The following is a 21,199-nucleotide window of genomic DNA, read 5'->3' as shown; positions in this document are numbered from 1 at the left end:
CTCCCTAAGTCATTTTTTTAATGCAGAGGTTCGGGTTTTCTGTGGAGATCTGTCTCTGGGAAGCAGAAAATTGGGGGGTCATGGTGTGAATAAACTGTAGTCCAGGATGAGTTCGTACCATCCTCCACCACAGAGACATTCAGGTAAGAATTTGTGTTTCTAATCTCTCTCAGTAAAAATAACAGGCACTGAAAAGCACAATTTAAATATAAAATACAGAAAATGCACATCGGGTATGTACTGGTTATTTTTTTTTTTTCAACATATTGTGGGGAAAAAAGACACTTTGGGGAAAAAAATGGTTTGAGCCGAATACCAAGGGCTTTTCTATGTTTTTTAGTAATTCATTCAATTTCCCCTTCAGTGGAGATGGGCAGGGGTGAGGGCTGAGTTTGGGGAACATCTTTGTCCCTTAAAAAATAATAAAAAAGCAGCATTTAAATTAAGACACAGGAAGAAAAAGCTCAAATAAAGAGGTGTCCTTTAAAAGTTGGTTTATTTTGAACAAAAGCGTACTGTAAAAGGTTTTTAAAAGGCTTAATGGCATTTCCATGAACAAGGCCTTGGACAAACCCCATGAAAGAAACATTCCCAGGTTAATTAATTATTTAAGCAATTAGCACAAATCCTGCCATAACAAACACTTGTTTATTTAGGGCTTCCCTGCCCTATATGAACACACGGTGCTTTGACAAATGCCACCCTCATGCAACGCAGCTTTACCCAAGTGTAGTGTTCATTATTTCATTTAAGCATTAAGTTATTAAACTGATAGAAATTTTACAGCTCAATATCCTATTCATTCTGAAAGTTATAGACCACAGAATCCACTTTTATCCTCATAAATTGTTCACCAAAGCCCCTTCCCTCCCTACCCTAAGACCTGGCACAGACATTCCCCCAGACAACCAAAAATCGGTGCAAAACTTGTTTTTTTTTACGTGGCGTGTGTTGTCTCCTCAGGGCTGGGAGGGCTGAAGAGGATGTGGAATCATAGTGACACTCAGGGAGGAGAGGAAAGGGATGTCCCACCTCCGCAGCTGGAAACACTGCACAGCGCAGGGGCGGTTCAGTAAAGGTGAGTGAGGGTGGAGGAGAGCAGAGGGGCAGAGGGGACGGGTGGCTGTCCAGGGGACATGCAGGACCTGTCCCTGGCGGCACCTGAGCTGGGCTGTGTCACCCCGGCAGCAGCAGTGCCAGCCCAGGGACAACACGGAATGCTGCCTCCATCCCAAGCCAAGCTGTGTTCCTGCTATCCCGGGGTGGCAGGGTGGTGTTGGGAGCACGTCAGCAGCCAGCCAGAACTGAATAGACCCAAACAAACGAGGCACAGCCGGGAGGGATGGGATTCCCAGCTGGGAATCCCTACACCAAGCCTACGTGGAGACACACCTGGGCCCTGAGCTCACTCTGCAACCGATGCTTTATGGTCTCCAAGAAGTCACAGGATGACCTCCAAAAAGAGGTGTCTGCTGGGCACAGAGAGACTTGGTCTCTTTGGAAAGTTTAGGGTTTATTTCTTTCCCAGCTGTGCTTTAAAACCCCAAGGATTCACCCCAGCCCGTGGCACCGCCGGCCCTCAGGGGCAGGCGGAGCCGTGGCTGTCACTGGCAGTGCAGCAGCTCTTCCCAACGAATGGGCTGTGAAAACACCTCCCGCTCCAGCCAGAGCTCGTAGGAGTAGTGGAAGTCCTCGGGCAGCTCCAGGCGCTGCCCCAGCACGCTCTGCAGGCAGTTGTCCACCGGGGCGAACTCCGAGTCCTGCGGCTTGTCGTACCTGCGGCTGTTGAAGGCTTCGATGTTGGCCCTCAGCGTGCACTCCTCAGCCTGGAAATCCCATGGCCTGGCGTCGATGTCTGCAGTGAAGGAGGAACAACACCCACATAGTGTGGGAAACACCGCTCTGACAAGGTCTGAGCAAAAGAAAGGCTGAAGGTTTCATGTGAATTAACCAGAGTCACTCCTAATTGTTATTATTCCTAACCAAATCCCATTATGTGTGCGTTTTCATTTAAGATAACCCATAAAAATGTAATTATTCCTGCACTAAGGACTCTCTATAATTACCCAGCCCCTGCTTTTTTCACAAAGACCCCGCTTTTACTGAAAATCTCCACTGACCACTGATGCAGGGATCAAGATTTAAAACATTTAAAACCTGGTGAGCTTATAATGAGCTCCTAACCCCAAATATTTCAAAATTTGGGCAAACGTAACTATGAATGACATTGAAAAGCTGCAATAACCATGATATTACGTCATATTATATAAACTTATAATATGAAAAGAATGCCAATATTTTCAAAGCTGGCTTTCACGAGCTCTAAATCTGACGGTGCAGAACGGTGCCATAAAACTTCTGGAAGAAATGCCCAACAGTGACAACCATTTTAGAGGTTTTAGGCCAAAGCAAGCGAAGCTCCCACAAAGCCACAGGCAGAGGGACGAGGCCGGGCAGGACTCACCGTTGCCGTAGGCCCAGTCGTCGTTCATGCGGTGCCGCACCTTCTGGTAGATGGCAGACATGGTCTTCATGTTGCTCTTCCTCCACTGGCGCCCCAGGTACTTGGTCTGGATTTTCAGCAGCTTGAGCACGTAGAGCTGCATCATGGCCTGCTTCACCTTCAGAGCCCGCTTCAGGATCGGGGCTGATTTAAACACCACCAGCATCTGCCAGGAAATCAACACCCATTAATACAGAGTGCTCGGGGAGCCACACAAATGCTCTCTGGGCTGATTTGGGCACCAACACCTGGGCTTCATACAGCACAAACCCCCAGCAGGGAGAACAGGAGCGTTCAACACAACCAACACACTCTGCACGGGGCTTGAGGGTCGCAGAAATAATGTTATGTGCAGGAAAAAAAGTATTTCTGCATTTAAGGCTCAATCTATGAAAGAGAAAAGGGAAGATGATGAAGAGCAGAAGCTCCAGCACTTCCACAAGAAACCCTGAGCACAAGGCCAGGCTGAACCTGCTGTGTAGAGCCAGGGACATGCTCCAGGTGAAATGCTGGAGGGTCTCAGGGGGAGGGGACACCCCTTTACCATTGTCCTCGAGTGTTTCCACTTGGTCAGCTTGTTGAGGATCCTCAGCAAGTTAATGCAGGAGAACAAATTCCTCCAGCAGAACTGGTTGTTGTCTCCAGCTTCCTGCAAGGGGAGAAGTGCAACCCTGACCACAGCGTTCATCAGCACTGCCAGAGAGATGTCCTTAGGCAGAAATCTTTATTTTTATTGTCTGCACAAGTCTTACTTCTGAGGGAGGACAAGCAGCAGAGTTTCCTCCTCACTTGGGTTATCATCAGCAGATTCTGGGGAACACCATTCTGAAACACTTCAATTTTAATCTGCTTTTAATTTAGAGTAAGAGCTAATAATGGGATAAATCACATTATCCCATCATGGGAAATATATTTTGTGGTAGATTTGTATTCTTTGTTTACAGCCCAAGAGAAAATTTCAGCCTGGTGATCACCACTGCTTTTGGTAACTACATAAATTAATTCATGCTTAGAGCACACATTACAGACCAGCAAAAGGAAATCACAAATAGCAACGTTTGTATCAAGAGGACGAGACCTTTCTGTAATAAAAATCCCCTCCAGCTTAAGTGCTGCTGAGACATTGTTTTAAATATTAGGTAACTGTAAACACCCCCAGCTCCAGCTTGTGGAAATACTGCCTGTGGCACTTTGAGTGGTAATTCCACCACTGCAGTAACTTGTTCCATGTTTGAACAACTCCAAGCACAGGAGAAATGTCCCACAAAAATCTTGTTTGGCGATTAGTGCAAAACAAGGGCTGCTGAATCTATAAACCGCTCACAGCCAGCTACAACCTTCTCAACTCAGGGCAAAACCTCAACCCATTCCAGGATCTGGGCACCCTCAGGAGGAGTTTGAAAGCAGATTTACCCAAGAAAATACCATCAGCACAACCCCTTTGCTTTTAAAGGCAAGTGCCAAACAGAATCAAGGACTCACTGAGGTTGGAAAAGACCTCCAAGGCCACCGAGTCCAAGCTGTGCCTGATTCCCACCTTGTCCCCTACCCAGACCCCTGAGTGTCATGTCCAGGCCTTCCTTGGACACCTCCAGGGATGGGGACTCCAAACCTCTCTGGGCAGCCCCTTCCAATGTCTGAGAGGCAGCCAGAGGTGGGATGTCACCGGAATGTCACCAAGATGTCACTAAGGTGCTCGTGGATGCTGTCTGGTACTTTGGGGGTCCCAAACTGCATTGCCTCTGCAGTGTCACATCATGCCCAGGCCTAACCTGCACCCTCTACACCCAGTAATTTTCCCAAAGATCCCAGTGGAATAGGCCAACATCCATTTCTTAGGCTGATGGATTTGTTTGCCACCAGTCTGATGTTGTCTCTACAGATTCAAGGAGGGAGGGTCTTTCCATCAGATTTATGGGAGGAGGGAACAGGCTACACAGACTTTAATACCCCTTCTAAGGGGTGGGTTAAGCCCTTTGCAGATCCCTCTGGAGTGACAGGAGAGGGGAGAGGGGGACTGGCCAGGATTTAAAGAGCCTTTCCAACAACAGGGTGGGTGAATCCCCCACCACCTCAGCCACTCCTGATTTACACCGGGTGGGGACAGCAGTTACCCCACAGGCCCTTCCTTGGGAGACAGCAGTGCTGGACTCATCCTGGCTCTCCTTGGGATAACCAAACACACATCACTGTGCTCAACCCACTGAGAGCAGAATCATCTGTTACATCCTCTAAGAAATGTGTTACACTGAAATATATCACTCATCAGAGTGGTAAAAAAAAAGCCAAAACAACGTATGAAGTGCTGGCTGAAGAAATATAAATACATGCACAAACATCCGCCTCGAGTACCAGCGTGTGTCTAATTCCTATTAAATCCTTACTTCCACGGGTATCCTCCCAAAGACAAACAAAATGTGATAAAATTCAAGTTGGTTTCTGCATATTTTCTAATTAAATTGCTCTCCCTTGACGATAACATCCATGTCTGCTGGAGGAAAGTGAAACATGCTGTCCTTAAATGTGACAGCTCTCTAATTGTCAAGACCCTACTGGGAATATTTTCCCTAGAAACGTTCATTTTTCTCCTATAGCCTTAAGGCTGATTGTGAGGATTACACAAGCCATGAAACCCTCAGTGAAGTGTCACTAGATGTCCCCATCGCTCCAGAATGCAATGGAGTCTGGCAGGGCTGGATAAGGACACCCAGCCTTCAGCAGCCCATGGATCTGGGGAAAATCTTTCTCTCTGGTGATTTTGACCTTTACACACCTAAGGAAATCAACACAGCCCCCAGACTGCAGCAGCACCATGAGATCATCCCTGCCCGGACTGGATTTGCTCAGGATCCTTCTTAATGATTTAGGGTCTCCACTCCCTGTCCATTATTTCCCGTTAACCCCAAAGCTTTCCCCTGTGCTGTCCGAGTACAACCTCCTCTGCATTTGAATTATTGTAGTCATGAACCTGCCAGCGTTATTATCCCATCTGCAGTCTGTGTATTTGCCCAGCCCATCCTGCTGGCCAGTCTCTGGAACACTTAAGGCTCCTCTCCATACGGAATTTGGTTCATTCCTTAAACTGGTATCTCATAAAACAGGAGTGGCTCAGAGCAATTGAAACCGGGGAGGCAACAGCCTCTGGGTAAATTCTCTTTCAAAGCAGAAGAGTCTTGTCTTGACAGAACAAGAGGAAACAGCCTCAGACTGTGCCAGGGGAGGCTCAGATTGGACGTCAGGAAGAATTCCTTATGGAAAGGGGGATCAGGCCTTGGCAGGGGCTGCCCAGGGAGGTTTGGAGCTCCCATCCCTGGAGGTGCCCAAGGAATTCCTGGATGTGGCACTCAGAGCTCTGGGCTGGGGACAAGGTGGTGTTTGATCAAGGATTGGACTTGATGATCCTGGCGGTCTTTTCCAACCACAATGATCTTGGAGTTCTGTGATTCTATTCTGTCAGAGGGAAAACCCTAAACCTAACTATTTTTATGGGGTGCCCAACACCAGCAGTGTCTCTTCCCCACTTCCCCACAGCTGACAGTGACCCAGAATAGTGATAGGAGGGATTTTCAAGCCTGGAGGGGAAAAAAAAGTCCAATTTTGGAAAGGTTGGGGGTTACAGAGAAAGAAGACAGAGAATAGAAAACCTAAGTCCTTCCTTATGCTGTCACACAGAACAATCCTGGCCACAAAAACCCTCTCTGTGCTGCTTACCAGACTTTCTGCTGTGAGCTCGGGCAAGTCACAGACCGTGCAATGCGGATAATCCAGGACAGAGATGCTGCAGAAAATGAGAAAGAAGGGGCTCGTTAGCAACCAATTAACATGAGAGAAATTTTTAAGGTGATCTATATGATCATGCCCAGGAATCTGTAACAATTTTCCTGCTCTGTGACTGGAAATGCAACAAGTGATTTGGGTAGGGAACAATCCCATCCCCAGCACATGAAGCAGCCGTGCTGATGGCCCTCCCTCCGGCACAGACAGCATCCAAACAGGATCCCAGCCTCAGCACTGCCTCAGCCCTCAGCTTAATGGAGCACGTCGATGCCTCCTGGCTCCAAAGCTCCATCCTGTGTGCATTAATAAGGACTCGAAGGATTTGGATCCATTAAGACAGGACAGATGAGTTATTCATATGCATATTTAAAAAGGGGAAAAAAGTAAACAAAATAGATCTGAGGTTCACAGGGAGGCATCTGGTTGGCAGCAAGAAAATTCATGGTGAGCGAATATTTAGAGTATCACGTTTTTCAAAGGCCTCCAGGCCTGTGGAATTTGTAAAAGTAGTCAGTTTGTAAAAATAGTCCCAGAACTGGAATTTACACCTCGCTGGCCCAGAGCATCCAGCTGCACGTCCCACCTCACTCACAGGTGCGTATCCTGCCTGTGAAACCTCCATCCCAGAGCAGAGGAGGGAGCTGAGTGCTCCTGGGATATGTTTCCTCCTCACTTAAAGCTCAGGACCAAAAGTGGAAATATTTACAGCAGGAGGATCAACATATCACTTCCTATTTTTCTATGCGTGCCTCCTCGCACAGACACAACCATACCGTGCAGGAGACAGACCAGCCTACACACACAGCTGAAGAGCAACAAAAAGAGCATCAAAAAGGAAGAAAAAGGATCTTTTTATCATTCCAACATCCCTGTGGAGCTCCTCTCCAAACAGAGGAATCCTGCCCTGGTGAGCTGTGAAAGACCTGTGCTGTCTCAGGGCTTTGACCCATGGTGGTCCAGCCAGTGCCCTGCTCAAAACGGGGCTGGTGCCTCTCTCAGATCAGCAGTAAAAGGCAGTGACAGCTATGGAAAACCTGCAGGAGTCAGGAAAGATTAATTACAGCTATAAAAAGTGGGAAAGACCTGGAAGGTCTTGATGAAGCTGTGTCCCAGAGATGCTTGGTGGCACTGGATGGCTTCCCAGGAGTTCATGTGAAGATGAAAATTATTTTAAAGATGAAGCCTATTTTATTTTAGTACTATTTCAGCAGCCCAATCAGAGACTGGAAACCCAGCATCCAGTCATCCTCATCATGCCAAAGGGATTTGCTCCCTCCACATATTTCTGTAGTGGACAGGACACCCCAAAGCCTTGTGATGACACTTGGGTCCCCCCAGTACATCAGGGCTCCCCAAGCACGAAGCCTTCCTGCCCCATCGCCTCTGTCCCCCACCAGTGGCTGTACCTGTTTTTGGCAGTGATGTAAGACATGATGTTCTGGTTGAAGAATTTCAGGATCAGCGGGATGCAGTTGGCAAACACCAGGTGTTGGGACACGTACTCAAACTGGGGGAGAGAAGGGAAAGGGGTCAGCATTAGCTGGGACAGCTGGGAGCACCACCTGGGAATGGAAGCCTCTTTCCAGCCAAAAGCAAAGCACTTGGCATGGTTTGCCCCAGACACCTCACAGACCATTTTGTCCCTGAAGTTTGCTGTGTAAGGCTTGCGTCATGCACAGCAGCTGGAAAATTCCATTTGCCATAGAGAGGACATGCACACTTCACGGCAGTGCTTTAGGAATAGCTGCACCTCATGGCTTTTCAAAATTAAATCTGGCAAAACAGTGTGTGGGAAAGAGGGAAGGAGCTGTAGCTACTACATGAGAAAATACAATAAATCCTATTGCTCTCACACACTAATCCCAGTTCCCTCAGAAATTCTGACTGAAATAATATCCCTATTTTCCACCTTGCTTTTAATTCCTCTCTCCCTCAAAGCATTAAATGGTCTTCAAGGTCCCTTCCTACCCAAACCACTCTACAGTTCAATAATACAACAAATTTCTCCCGTCCTCTAAAGCCACTAACTGCAGCAAAACCCAGTCCTATCCCACCCTGCCCTTCCCATGCCTCTCCATCCAGATCTCCAGTTTGAGAGGGAAGGAACAGTTTGTTCTCATCTCAGCCTGGTGCCAGCTGTCAGCATTGGCACACCACAGATGACACAACACCACAGATGACACAGCACTGGGATGTGCTGGTGAGTAATCGACCCTTCCAACCCAAACCATTCCATGGTTCACTGATTCCTTCATTTCAGACCTGCTGGAGTTCTCATGGTGCTCCCTGAGACCACCTTTGTCACCGAAAGAACAAAATCACCCAGATCAGACACAAAGAAAAGCAGAATCAGGGGGGATGAAACCCTGCAGCTTTCTCCAGGCTCAGCAGCAGGCTGCAATGGCCCTCCTGCCTGGGGGAAAGAAAGGAGAGGAGCTGCTTTGAAGTGAGAAAAATTAATGTAGGCATGTTGGGGGGGGGGAGCAGAACAAATGTAGGATTGTAAAAATGTGGGAGTTGGTTTCATTTTACCCAATCCAATACGTGGATTTATATTTATCCTCAGTTAAATAGCAGTGGGTTTTGTAAAGCAGAGGGATTTGTAACGTGCTGAAAGCTTTAACAGAAAAAATTAGAAAACATTAATTGTGTGACTTGCAGAACAAGTGGAGAACTGGGCCACAGCTCATATTAGTCCTTGGGTTTTTTTAACCAAAGAAAGCCCTGAAGTGGGTGCAGTTTGATTGGTGCCATGCAGATGGAACAAAAATCACATTGGGAATAAAAATCAGATGGCAGCTATGACCCAGATCTCCTGCCTCTGTTGAAACTGGAGCCCCAATAACCCGATCCTGCCAAAACCAGATTAGGTGACCTCGTGAGGTCCATCCCAGCACTATTTCTGGGCACTGGAGAAGACAGAGCAAAAGAGAGTCTTGCCTAATCCCCTTCCTGTTCCCCCTTCTGCCAGGGAGGCTCGTGCTATTTCCTAAATTTAACCTGAATGGATATTCCCAGAAGTCTAAAAGCTCCTGCCACGTGAGTAGAAATGATGCTGTCAAAGCACAACGGGGTTATCCCAACCTGAGCGACCCTGTACAAATCCTGCAGCTATGGAAATCTGATTACAGCTCCTCATGGAAACTCTTCCTGGAAGTCTTCCAGGAGAGGGTTTATCAGGACCTTCAAGCCCAGCTGGGCAATGGCCATCCCTTCCTCTAGGCCCACCTGGTAGATGTGGTTCAGCTTGAAGTGCTTGAGGAGCAGCAGCAGCAGCGCCGAGATGCTCTTCACGATGATCTCCTTGTGTCTGTTCACGTCGATGCCCAGCTTCATGCTCTGCAGGACGGTGATGCTGGGGTGGAGGGAAAACAGCACCGTGGCTGTTGCAGCAGGGAGCCCAAGGGACTGTGGAGTTATTGTTCATCTGGATAAGCTCTACGAAACCAAGCACCTTGACTCCCCCCGGGACTCCCATATACGTCCATCCTACCTGCTGATGCCAAAACACGTTCAAAAAGGAGTGAAAAAAAAGGTGGATTGCCCTCCACCAGGAATCCTGGCAGAGCAGTAGGGAGGACACCTCCTATAGGCTGACAAATCTTTATGATTTGGGTCAGTTAGCAGGATTTTATCATTTGTGCCACTTAGCTTGGAGTGGCTGCACTCAAATCATCGCAGCATCGCTTCCTTGGCTTTCACAGCTCTGCCCTGGTGCCAACTGTAATTTTACACCTACCCAAACAGATACCCCAGTCTGGAGCCCCCCAAACCTATTGGTTCTCCTGCTTGGTCCAAGACTTGGATGGCTGGGATGGCTGGTGGCCACCTGGTGAGGGACTTACGGCATCTCTTCAGGCAACACATCTGCCAGGATGTTGATGGAGTCAGTCTTGGCCTTGGAGGTGGGTGCAGCAGCCAGGAGGATCTTCAGCAAAGCAATCTGCAGGAGAGGGCAGGTGTGGGGGGATGGTCCAGGAAAGGGAGTTCCTTCCTTCTCCTTCACTTGCCAAAACTGGACAACTCCAAGCCAACTCTACAGGGTTTCACCCGGCCACACTCAGCCTTTGACAGACAGGACAAGTGTGGGGAGCTCAGCAGCTCTGTTTGATCCTTAACCTAAGGCATCACATGTGCCTGAGCTCCGTTAGGGTGGGTAAAACAGCACGAGGAACACCTGGAGTTTAAATGCACTTAAATCTCTGTCTCTTCCTACAGAGCCCATGTTGCCCAACCAGCATCTCAGAATCCTCTGAATCCCTCCTCTTGGACTGTACTTTCCTCCCAACTCTGCTCAGGATTCCCACCAAAATCGCACCATCCAGGTCCTGAACACCCTCCTGTGCTGAGCTCTGCAGCAGCTCCCGACTGGCACTATTCCCTACTCCAAAGCTCTTCCTTCCTTTTAAGGAACGGAGGCTTACCATGTACTGGGGGAGATTGTACAACATTGCTCGATACAAGACCTCACAAGGGGTTTCTTGGACTTCCTCTTCCCCCTAGGGCAGAGAAACATTAAAAACAAGGGAAAATGAAGTAAAAATAAGCATGGATTTATGTGACACCTTGGAAACCTCTCATCTTCTCTCTGGTGATGGGATGAAGCAACTTCCTTCTTACCAGAGACATGGGGCACTTCTCCAGCTCCTCCTCGTTCTTGATCTGGACATCTGAGATGGAAACGTACTTGTGCTGGCAAAACACACAGACAGAGGCAGAGCAGTGTCACAGCTGAAGGAGGAAACACGGCCAGTGATGGTCACAGCAATATCCCAGTGAGCTGTGCAGGTCACAGCAGAGCCACGGGGAACTCATCCCTGTGTGGGGCATCCCTCTGCCCCTGAAGCCCCTCACACCTCCTGCCTTTGGTTACTTCCACCTGCTCCTTCTAGGAGCTCTGTGTAAGGATTTAGAGGGACAATCACCTCCAAAAGACAACCCAGACCTTGGATCGGGTCAGATGGCCTCTGGAGAGGTCTCATTCCCTGTGGAGCACTGCAGGAGCTGAGGCTGACCATGCTTCCCTCTGGGAACAGCACCAGATTGGGAATGTATGCCCAAACCCAGCTCTGAAAGCCTGTCACCTCCAAAACATATGGCAGACACTAGGAAACAGGAATGCTACACCTTGGATAAAGGGAAAGTAAAAATGCTGGAGAGGCTACTTGAGGACTCAGTTTTTAATTTTTTGCCTTGATTCCTGCAAGAAGCTCCAAAAGCTTTTCCTGTGGCACCCAACTTTTTACTCCCTGCAGTAACAGTGTTTCAGGGAGGTTGGCCAGGAGGATCCACGTGGTGGATATCTCATGGAGCCACCATCTCACCTGCTTCAGGGTCTTCACACTTTCATGGATCGGCCGTGGGAGCCCTATCAGGGTTTCGGTGTCCCTGGGGAAGAGGAAAGAAGGTCAGTACTGGGAAGGACATCCATGCTCAAACATTTCCATGTCATAACAGGTAAAAGAGGGAGACTGGAGACTGCTGAATGCATCCCAGATGGGTCAGGAATTGGGAGAGGTGTTGGCCTGAGCTGCTGCCCTCCCACCTCCTCCTCATCATGCTTGCACAAGAGGAGAGACAATGGGTGAAGAATTGGGGTGAAATCAGATTAGATCAGAATTTGGGTGAAATCAGATGACATCAGAAATAGGGTGGAGCCAGTCTGAGCCCAGCACTGCACCTAAAAATGAATGTACCCTGCTGGGGCTGTCCCAGGATGACTCTGCACCCGCAGCTTGATTTATTCACAAACTGGGTAATTTGCTGTGGATACCAAACTGTCTCAGCTGCCTTTCACATCAAACCAGTTCCTGGCTTGGGCCAGCGGTCACTTATTCCGGGCTAGGTCTGATTTTTAATAGAAAGAGGTCCCTGGGGACCAGTGTCTCCAGAAACATGTTTTTCTAGCACTGCTTTCATTGCTGCAGCTCTGGCAAACCCAGCACTGCCTCATCCCGAGCATGTCTCGAGCAGGGAAAACCTTTGTGCACACCTCCCACCACTTAACCCCCATTGATGGAAGCTACAGGGCAGATTTTGTGGATGAAACACTCACTGTCCCAGCGTGAATCCGATGAATTTGTTCCTGCTTGCTTCCAGGAAATGCTCGATGTCTTTCTGTCTGATGGAGCAACGGAGAGACAAAAACAAGGAGAAGGTTGGAAAACAGCCATATACAAGATCACAACCTCAGACTGATTTCTAGAGATCTCAACAGCAGCAGGCCAAAGCCACCTTTGCCCTCACTGAACCACGAACGTGAACCTAAACCATTTGTATTTGTTGTGCAACTCCATGGGAACGTGCGAGTAGATGGAGAGGCGTTTTCTGCAACCAGCACCTTTGTATCCACCTCCTGTGCTCCTCACACGCATCTCCAAGGAGCATCTGCTCGCTCTGAGAGAACAAATGTCATCTCCACGGTCTGTCAGAGCACACGCTGCTCCGACAGCAAGCTGACATCTTGTCCACCTTGGGCATCTTTCATGGGAACTGCTCGGCAGCTCTGCACTACAAGCAGGACATGAGCTGTGAGCCAAGGCTCTCCTGGGCAGAAAGGAATCCAGCTGGATTTCCAGCCAGCAGCCAAGGAAAGCAGCAGCCACTTGATTTCAAAGCTGAGAGTGTTAAGTGACATGGAGCACCACAGCACCACCATGGAGATCCATGTGGGAAACCAATTCCTGCTGTGCTTCTGCTAGGAATGCTCTGGACAGACAGACTTAACCCTGTCACTGTTCCTATCTCAAAAATATCTATTTGCTCCTGTGTTTTAAAGATACTGGATTAAATCCAGGCTTGGGATAAACAGCAAAAAAACCCCTCACATGGATCAGAGGGAAAGGGGCAGAGGTTTTCACCCTCTTTTCCTAACATTCCCTCATTTCATGTGTGGATAGCTGCCTTCGGAAGGAAAGGCACCAACTTCTTTATCCTTAGATGTTTTTCTCTGCCACTAAAAAAGGCTTCAACACAGGGGTCCTACTCACCCAACAAGGTGTCATTAACCAGCTCCTAAGATGATTAGTGAAGGACTTTGTGCTATCAAGATCCACTGGGACCTGGTTGGGAAAGCTGACCCTGCTCCCACAGCGCCCCAGCACAGCCTCCTTCCCAGTACAACCCGGGATATCCAAAATTGGATCACCACTTATTGGGAAATAAGTTGGTTTGCCCATTTATTGGCTGGGGCTGGGTTTAGCTGAGCTCTTCCCCAGGCTTTACACACCAAACATGGCAAGTGGCCAAACTAGAAAGGACCTACCCTGACAAAAAGAGAAGTGGAGTCACTTCAGTTCAACTTGCCAGAGGCCAAAAACCTTCCCAGTGCTTCCCAAAAAACTTCAACGAACTCCAGGACAGGCAGGGCTGGGGAGGATGGCGGTGACACCAGGTGGCTTTACCTGACTTTGGGGGCCCAGGGGAGCCCCTTGGGGAAAGACACCCTCTCGATGGGCAGGCGCTGAGCCGGCATCGCAGGGATGATCGCATCCCGCTCCATCAGGTCCAGCTCCCCCTCGATCCCGCTGTCCACGTCGTCGTTCTCCTCTTCATCAACCCCTCCTTCATCGTTCTTGAAGGGATCTCTCTCATTGTAGATATCCAAACTGTCTTGCTTCATCAGGGGCTGCAGCAGAAGGGGAAGGAAAAATTCAACTCACTTCAAGGGTTTTATTTCTCTCTCAGGTGCTGGCACCAGATCTCTCCATCCTGAAAGGATCAAGCTCTCAGATGTTCCTCAGGTAAGGATTTCCCTCCTAGCTGTTGCCACCAAAGCCTGCACAAGAATAATTCCTTCTGTACCTCTAACCTTGCTGCTCTAGGAGGTGCGACCCCATTTTCCACCTTAAATTTTGGGGCTTCCATCTGACATCTCTTCCTTAGCAAAAGGCATTTCCATCCTCAGAACACAACACAGCAACTCCAAGAGCAGAGCTAAAAAAAGAACTTGCTGTGAGCAGTTTGTCCCTGGTGCTTATCAGCCCTTTGCCATAAGGTCAGGATGTCCTCTGGCTTCCTCTGGATCAAACACCCCATGGGGCTGATCTGTTGCAGTTGAAATTGGTGGATGAAAAACTGGACATGCTCCGACCATGTGTCGGAGAGCCCAAAATCCTCCCCAGCCCTGGGCTGGTTCCCCAGCATGGGCAGCAGGGGAGGGGGGGGATCCTGCCCCTGTGCTCAGGTGAGACCCCACCTGCAGAACTGCCCCAGCCCTGGGGACAAGAGCAGCAGCACCTGGAACTGCTGGAGAGATTCCAGAGGAATCCATGGAGCTGCTGCAGGGCTGGAGCCCCTCTGCTCTGGAGCCAGGCTGGGAGAGCTGGGGGCGCCCACCTGGAGAGGAGAAGGCTCCAGGGAGAGCTTCCAGCACATTCCAGGGCCTAAAGGGGCTCCAGGAGAGCTGCAGAGGGACTGGGGACAAGGCCTGCAGGGACAGGACACAGGGAATGGCTCCCACTGCCAGAGGGCAGGGATGGATGGGATCTTGGGAATTGGGAATTCCTGCCTGGGAGGGTGGGGAGGGGCTGGGCTGGAATTGCTAGATCAGCTGTGGCTGTCCCTGGATCCCTGGCAGTGTCCAAGGCCAGCTTGGCTGGAGCTGCGAGAAACCTGATCTAATGGAAGGTGTCATTTGGAACTGGATGGTCCTTAAGGTCGCTTCCAACCCAAACAATTCCGTGAGTCTAAAACTGGAAAACACCGGAGCACTCTGGGGAGGGGAAGGGAACCATAACCATGAGCACTCCTGGCTCCTCCCGCCGGTGCCTGCTGGAACCCCATCCCAGCCCGGGAGGACGCTACCGCTCTCACCCTGCGGCTGCGGTGGCCTCGCTTCTGCTGCTGCTGCTGCTGCTGCTGCTCCACGAGCTCGATGGCGTAGGTGGGCGGCGAGGCTGCACGCATCCCCCGCACCACCTGGATGCTGTCCTCGGGCAGGGGCGGCAGCCCCAGCTCTTCCCGCCGCCGCACCTTCATGGCCTGCAGCGCCTCGAACCCGCCCAGCGTGAACTGGGGACAGAGAGGGAGGGGAGAGCACGGAGCGCGCAGCCCTCCCGGGCAGCTCCCAGCTGGGGGTCATCAACGGGGAGAGCCGAGATGAAGGCACCACGGCACTCGTTCGTTCTCCAGAGTCCTCCCAGTCCCTCAGCCCACCCTCATCCTAGAAGGAACCGTTTCCTTGTGTCAGCTCCCGGTGCCACCCTAAATAACCCCGTCATGGTCGGGTTGAATGGTGGGGAACATCCAGACTGCAGCAGCACTGTTCCAGAGCAAAAGTTTCTGGAGCAAGGAAGGGTTTGCACTCACCAGGAGCACCTTCCAGAGCAGGAGCAGGACCTTCTTCATGGGGAAGTGTGGAGCGTGGCCGCTGCAGAACTTGGTCACCATCGTGAAGAGCAGCAGAGCAAAGGGCTCCTCAGTGTGCACAGGGAAACCTGTGGAGAAGGGACCAGGACCGCGATCAGAGCCGATCCCCTGTCCCTGAGCTCTCCCCACTGGTCCAGCACAACAAAGGGACCTCAATAGGGCACAATGAACTTTGGGGCTCACTCAGCTCCATCCTGAAGGTCTCCCGGCAGGTTTTCCACTCGGGGGGATCCGTCTCCTGCTCCACACGGATGTTCTCCACCATCAGGTACATGACACTGAGCAGGACCCTGGCAGGACAGCACGGCAGGCAGGTGTGAGGCCGCTGTGTCCCCAGAGGTTGTCCCACACCCCTCCCTGTGCTGAGGGGGTACCTGAGCTCCGTGCTGTCGGCCAGGGAGATGGCCGGCTTCCGCAGGGCGCTGCTGCAGGCCTGGCTGTTCCTGCAGGAGAGGGACGGGCTCAGCGCCAGCCCCCTCATCCCCACCCCAGCCAACGTCTGCAGCGCTGGGAATGCCACACCGGGGCACGTGACACGGCTGTGGCACCTCCCGAGCAGGAGGAGGAGGATGGGGAGAAAGACGATGAAGAGGAGGGTGAGGAGAGTTGAAGAAGAGTGTGAGGACGATGGGGTGAAAGAAGATGAAGAGGAGGAGGATGAGGAGAAAAGGGTGAGGAAAATAAGGAGAAGGAAGACGAAAAGGAGGAAGATGAGAGGGATGAGGAGAAAGATGAAGAGGAGGAGGAGGATGAGAAGAAGGAAGATTAAGAAGAAAAGGGTGAGGAGGATGAGGAGAAAGAAGATGAAAAGAAGGAAGGTGAGAAGATGAGAAAGTAGAAGAGAGCGAGGAGGATGGAAGAAGGTGGTGAGGGAAGTGGGGAGGAAGAAGTTGAAGAGGAGGAGAGTAAATTGAACGGAAGAAAAGAAGGAGAGAAAGCGGATCAGAGAATCACAGAATAATTTTGGTTGGGAAAGACCTCCAAGGTCATCGAGTCCAAGAAGCAGAGGTGTGAGAAGAAAGAATGAAGTGAAGAAGAGGACAAGGAGGGAGAGGTGGGCGAGGGCAGCACAGTCCTCTCACTCAATCTCCATGTTGAGAAGCTCCAGGAAGGCAGAGAAGGTTCCCAGCTGGTACAGGAGGAAGCTGTTGTGCCGAGACCAGTGCAGGACATCACCTTCATTATCACAGTCCCCAAAGACACCTGGAGAGGCCCCAAAGAGAAACACTGGTGAGGGAGGATCTGCCTTTGAACCCCTGGAGTCCACAGGACCACCCCAGGCAGGAGTTTCACTGTACCAACATGGCACAACCCCGAGAAAGGCTTCTCCCAAAACCCCATGGCAGTGGATCTGTGGCCACATCTGGCCATGGGGGACATGTCCTTACCCTGTGCCAGGTACAGGATGGCCCGTGCTACTCTGAGCCTCTTGTCCCTGTTGACCACCTCCAGCCCATCCAGCAGGTGCATGACGTAAGCCTTCTGCTGAGCCCTGTCCAGCTCCAGCCACCTCCTGTCCGGCACTGGAAAAGGGACACGGCCTCCAGCCGGGTGCTTCCCTAGGGGTCCCGCTCCTGCCCCAAGCAAGGGGTGCTGAGCCCAGAGCTGGTACCTTGAGTGTAAAAATCCTCCTCGAAGCATCTCCTATTGTGGCTCAGCTCAGGCTCCTCAGTGTAGCTGTACAGCTCTGACGGAGACAGGGATCAGCAGGGACATGGAGGGGCTTCACCCTCCTTCTCATTCCCAAATTCCTTGGGAAGCATGCCTGTGCACCCAGGCAGACACGGGACAGAGATCTAAACTGGTCTTTGAGCTCTCCTGCAGCTCCAAAGGCACCTTGTGGCCACCCAGTGCCACCACATTCATCCCCTTCATCCCCGTGTTCTGGCTGGGCTGTTCCCAGCTCCTGCTCTGGCTGCATTTGCAATTTTATTGGGGTTTTTGAGGGGACATTTTAAGTCTCACTTAAGAGTTTGGGAACGAAGGGAATGCAGGAACACCCAGGCAGGACCTGCACTGATTCCCCGCCCGGCAGCTCAGACATTTTGGGTCCTGCAAATAGGGGCTGGACTTGGAGGGACACGATGTTGCACCTGCTCTTTGTAATTCCTGCCTGTTCCCACAGAATTCCTGCCTGTTCCTATAGGATTCCTACCTGTTCCCACAGAATCCCTACAGTCCTGAGGTGCTGAGCAGCGCCACGGAGGACTGAAGTGATCCTGCAGGGAAGGAGGAAGGATCCCTTGCAGAGGAAATGTGTTTTTGCCAGGCCAGCTCGTGCAGCTGAGATACACCGAGCTAAATATAACCCCATTTTCTCCGGACACGCTCGGGACCGGGGGGTTACGGAGCAGAGGCAGCTGGAGCCGCCACACAGCAGGAACGCAGGGGACAAGGACAGAGCCGCCCGATAAAGGGTGACACCTCCCGCCTGGGCTCTGTCACCGGACACTCCGCCCTGCCAGCCCCGGCGTTGTGCCCTGGGTAATGGGGAGCGCGGGGTAATCCCCGTGTCCCCACGCGTCCCTTCTGCGTCCCCAGGGAGCGAGCGGCTCTCTAATAATAAACCTCGCTTGCTCAGTTACTGCAGGGACGGCACCACTCAATATCCATCCCCCATCCCGCCGGGATTTTCATTTTCCCTGCCTGCCGGGCATCTATAAATAACAATGCAGCACCCAAAACCTGCCTCACCTGCCAGCTCAGCGCCGTGGCCGTCGGCATCCCCGTACTCAAATTCCAGGTTGGGACAATCCACGGAGCCCTGCGGAGAGCGGGATGGGGTTAGGAGGGGGCTGGCACATCCCTGGGGATATTTTGGGATGCGGGATGGCTGCCAGCACTCGCAGCCTTTGCGCCAAAGCTGCTCCAGCCGCCGGAGCAGCGACTCGCAGGGATGAGTCTCCCGGGCTGGAGCGGGGAGTCCGTGCGCGGCCGCTTAAAACACAGCGGAAATGTGGAAGCCGTGTGTAAAAACAGCATTTCCCAAATCCCAGGGAAAGCAAAGGCACGACACAAAATGCCGGTGAATATTTGATGCATTTCAGAGCCCCGCACGCCCTAAAAACAAGCCCCGGGGCTGGTTCAAAGCAAAAGCCCGCGGGAGGATGCTGCGGATCCCTGAGCTCCGTCCTCAGCACCGCAGATCTGACAGCTCTCGGGGCCGGGCTTTGCCTTTCTGATCTCCCCCTCCTCCCCTGCGAATGAGGAACTGGAGCATGAAACTTCGCCGGAGGATTCCGGCGGGGCAGCGAGCAGGCAGCCGCAGCCAGACGACCCAAGGCCGGCACCGCGCCGCCCTGCCCCGGGTAAGGGAACACATGAATGGGTAATCAACGAAAATTAACATAATGCCCCATTCCGAGACCCAGCATCCCTCCTCGGCGGCCGGGCTGGAACTGATGCGCATCGTGGCGATTAATATTGAAGACCCAGGAGGATGCGCGGCTCCGGGATGAGCCCGACTTGCCCAGAAACGCTGGTTTCTCACCCAATTTCTGCAGCCCAGCCGGCGGGGCGGCTCGGGCACTTAAAGCTGGCGAGGAATTCGGCGAAGCGCGTGCAGCCCTAATCCGCTTTGAGAGACCGAGCCAGGGGAGCAAAGCAAACCCCAAATTCACGAGTTCACCCCAAATTGTCACGACTTGGACACCGTTCCCAGGGACCCTTCTGGGGTTAGGGAGCTCCAAAGGTGGCTTTACGGTGGCCGGGGACATCAGATCGCAGTGGGATCCTGGTGACCCGATCCCGGTCCTGCTTCCCCAGCCTGGCACTCACGAAGCCGCACGGGCGCAGCTGGGGCAGAGCAGCCCAGCGGGGTTTGGCGGTTCCCCCGTGCCCCGGGGTTATTGGGGCAGGAGGGGACAGCGGCACCCGGACCTCGGTGAGGGGCAAAGGGGATCCTGCAGAGTGTGGGGGAGCCCAGGGCCCAGGTGGGTCCCCAAAACCCCGCTGCCGGCTCTGGGCGTGGGGCTGGGAGGTGGGTGCCAGTGCTGGAGCTGAGCCAGCACCCCAAAACTCTGCAGCTGGGTCTGGGAGCGGAGCGGGGAGGTGGCAGTGCCGCGGAGCGCCCCTGGGGAGTCCCCGCTCCGGGCTGGGCAGCGCAGGTCGTTAAAGCCACCCCCGCAGGACCCCTAAAGCGTCCAGTTTGGGCCAGGGAGCACCCCAAAGGCCGGGAGCTCCCCCAGTCCTGGATAAGGCTGTTCCGCAGGAACCCCACCCCCGGAGCAGGGACCCCCCAGGCCATAGCAGGTCCCGGCGGAGCCCGGGGGTGCCGGCGCTAAGCTCCGCGCTCTTACCTCGGACTCCTTGCGCTGGCTCCTGAAGAGCTCCCGGCCCTTGGGCTGCGGCTGAGGTTGTGGCTGGGGCTGTGCTTGGGGCTGGGGCTGTCCCGGGCGGGCCCGGGCCGGGCCCGGGGCTCCGGCGCCTCCCGCCGCCTCCATCCCGCTGCCCCGCGGCCGCCGCCAGCACGTGGGGGCCGGGCCCCGCCCCGCCCCGCCCCGCCCCGCCCCGCCCATTGGTCCGCCGGGGTCGGGGGCGTGGCCCCAGGACACACCCCCGCCTCGCCATTGGTCGGGAGCGGGGCGGGGCGGGGCCCGGGGATCGGCGGAGGGACGCGGGGAGAGCGCGGGGGTCGCTCGGGACTGGGGACACAGCGGGGCCGGGCTTGAGGGGACACGGGGAGTCCCTGGGGCGGGGGGAACAGGGAATGCTGGGGAAGGGGCTTATAGGATGTCCCTGGACTGCTGGGAGGATGGAATGCCGGGAAGGAGGATTTGCAGGGTGTCCTTGGGGTGCTGGGAGCGGAGAAGGCTGCGATGGGGGGTTCTGGGGTGTCCCTGGAGCGCTGAACTGGGGCAGCAGGGCCGGAGCCGGTGGCATCACAGGTGCCCATGGGGTAACGAGGGGGTGGCCTTGGAAGGGCCGGGGGGGCTCCCGCGGGGCTGCAGCTGCCCCAGCACAGGCAGGGCCGAAGGTCCCCGTCCCCGAGGCACCCCCAGAAGCAGCCGGGCAGTCGGGCTGTCCAAACCCCGCCGTCCCCATTTTGGTCCCAGGCAGCTCCCGGGGCCCTGGAGCAGGATTTCCATTCCCACACCCAGTAAGGGGGGGGCGGTTGTTTTTGGGGTGACTGGGCAGGTTTGTGGCCGGGGAGGTACCGAGTGCCCGATCGCGGTGCCCCTACATCCCGCATCCCTTCACAGCCTCTGGAAAGCTGGAAACCCCAAGGGTTGGGTCGGGATTTCCCGGGGCCCGACAGGGCGGGAGCAGAGCAGATAACGGGATCGTTCCCGAGGAGATAACGGCACCGGGATCGTTCCCGAGGAGATAACGGCACCGGCATCGTTCCCACCGCTTCCCAAGGACACACCAGCCCAGGAGCCCAAACAGCTCCGGCTGCCCCAAGGACGCGGCCCCGGAGCCGCTTCCCCAGCTGGAATTGTCTGGAAACAGCAGGAGCTCAAGGCTCCGGCTTTGGGGACAACCTCTCCTATCCCACCACCATCCCTGATCCCTCCTTGTGTCCCCCTCCACCCCAAAATCCCGGTCTGC

General features: G+C 53.1%; 1 protein-coding gene across 2 annotated transcripts; it reads right to left on the bottom strand.

The window, feature by feature from the left end:
- Nucleotides 1-321: 321 nt before the first annotated feature.
- On the bottom strand, nucleotides 322-20,116 carry STRIP2 (striatin interacting protein 2). Of its 2 annotated transcripts, XM_068189322.1 has the most exons (21): nucleotides 19,948-20,116; nucleotides 18,344-18,413; nucleotides 17,262-17,336; nucleotides 17,038-17,172; nucleotides 16,732-16,852; nucleotides 16,024-16,092; nucleotides 15,833-15,939; nucleotides 15,590-15,717; nucleotides 15,095-15,292; nucleotides 13,684-13,907; nucleotides 12,336-12,401; nucleotides 11,605-11,668; nucleotides 10,901-10,972; nucleotides 10,705-10,779; nucleotides 10,126-10,223; nucleotides 9,509-9,635; nucleotides 7,687-7,787; nucleotides 6,215-6,281; nucleotides 3,048-3,152; nucleotides 2,465-2,669; nucleotides 322-1,855 (listed from the first exon to the last, which is right to left on the bottom strand). In XM_068189322.1, exons 1-21 carry the CDS (start codon nucleotides 20,089-20,091, stop codon nucleotides 1,605-1,607), a joined length of 2,502 nt encoding a protein of 833 aa, XP_068045423.1. In that variant the 5' UTR covers nucleotides 20,092-20,116; the 3' UTR covers nucleotides 322-1,604. The 2 variants fall into 2 exon arrangements, with proteins under 2 accessions (XP_068045423.1, XP_068045424.1); XM_068189323.1 differs by lacking the exon at nucleotides 15,095-15,292.
- Between the last annotated feature and the right edge of the window lie 1,083 nt (nucleotides 20,117-21,199).

This window comes from Anomalospiza imberbis, chromosome 5 (assembly GCF_031753505.1).
Source record: "Anomalospiza imberbis isolate Cuckoo-Finch-1a 21T00152 chromosome 5, ASM3175350v1, whole genome shotgun sequence".
Taxonomy (NCBI): Eukaryota; Metazoa; Chordata; class Aves; order Passeriformes; family Viduidae; genus Anomalospiza; species Anomalospiza imberbis.
The sequence above is the reverse complement of the archived record's forward strand: the minus strand, read 5'-3'. Positions and strand labels throughout refer to the sequence as shown.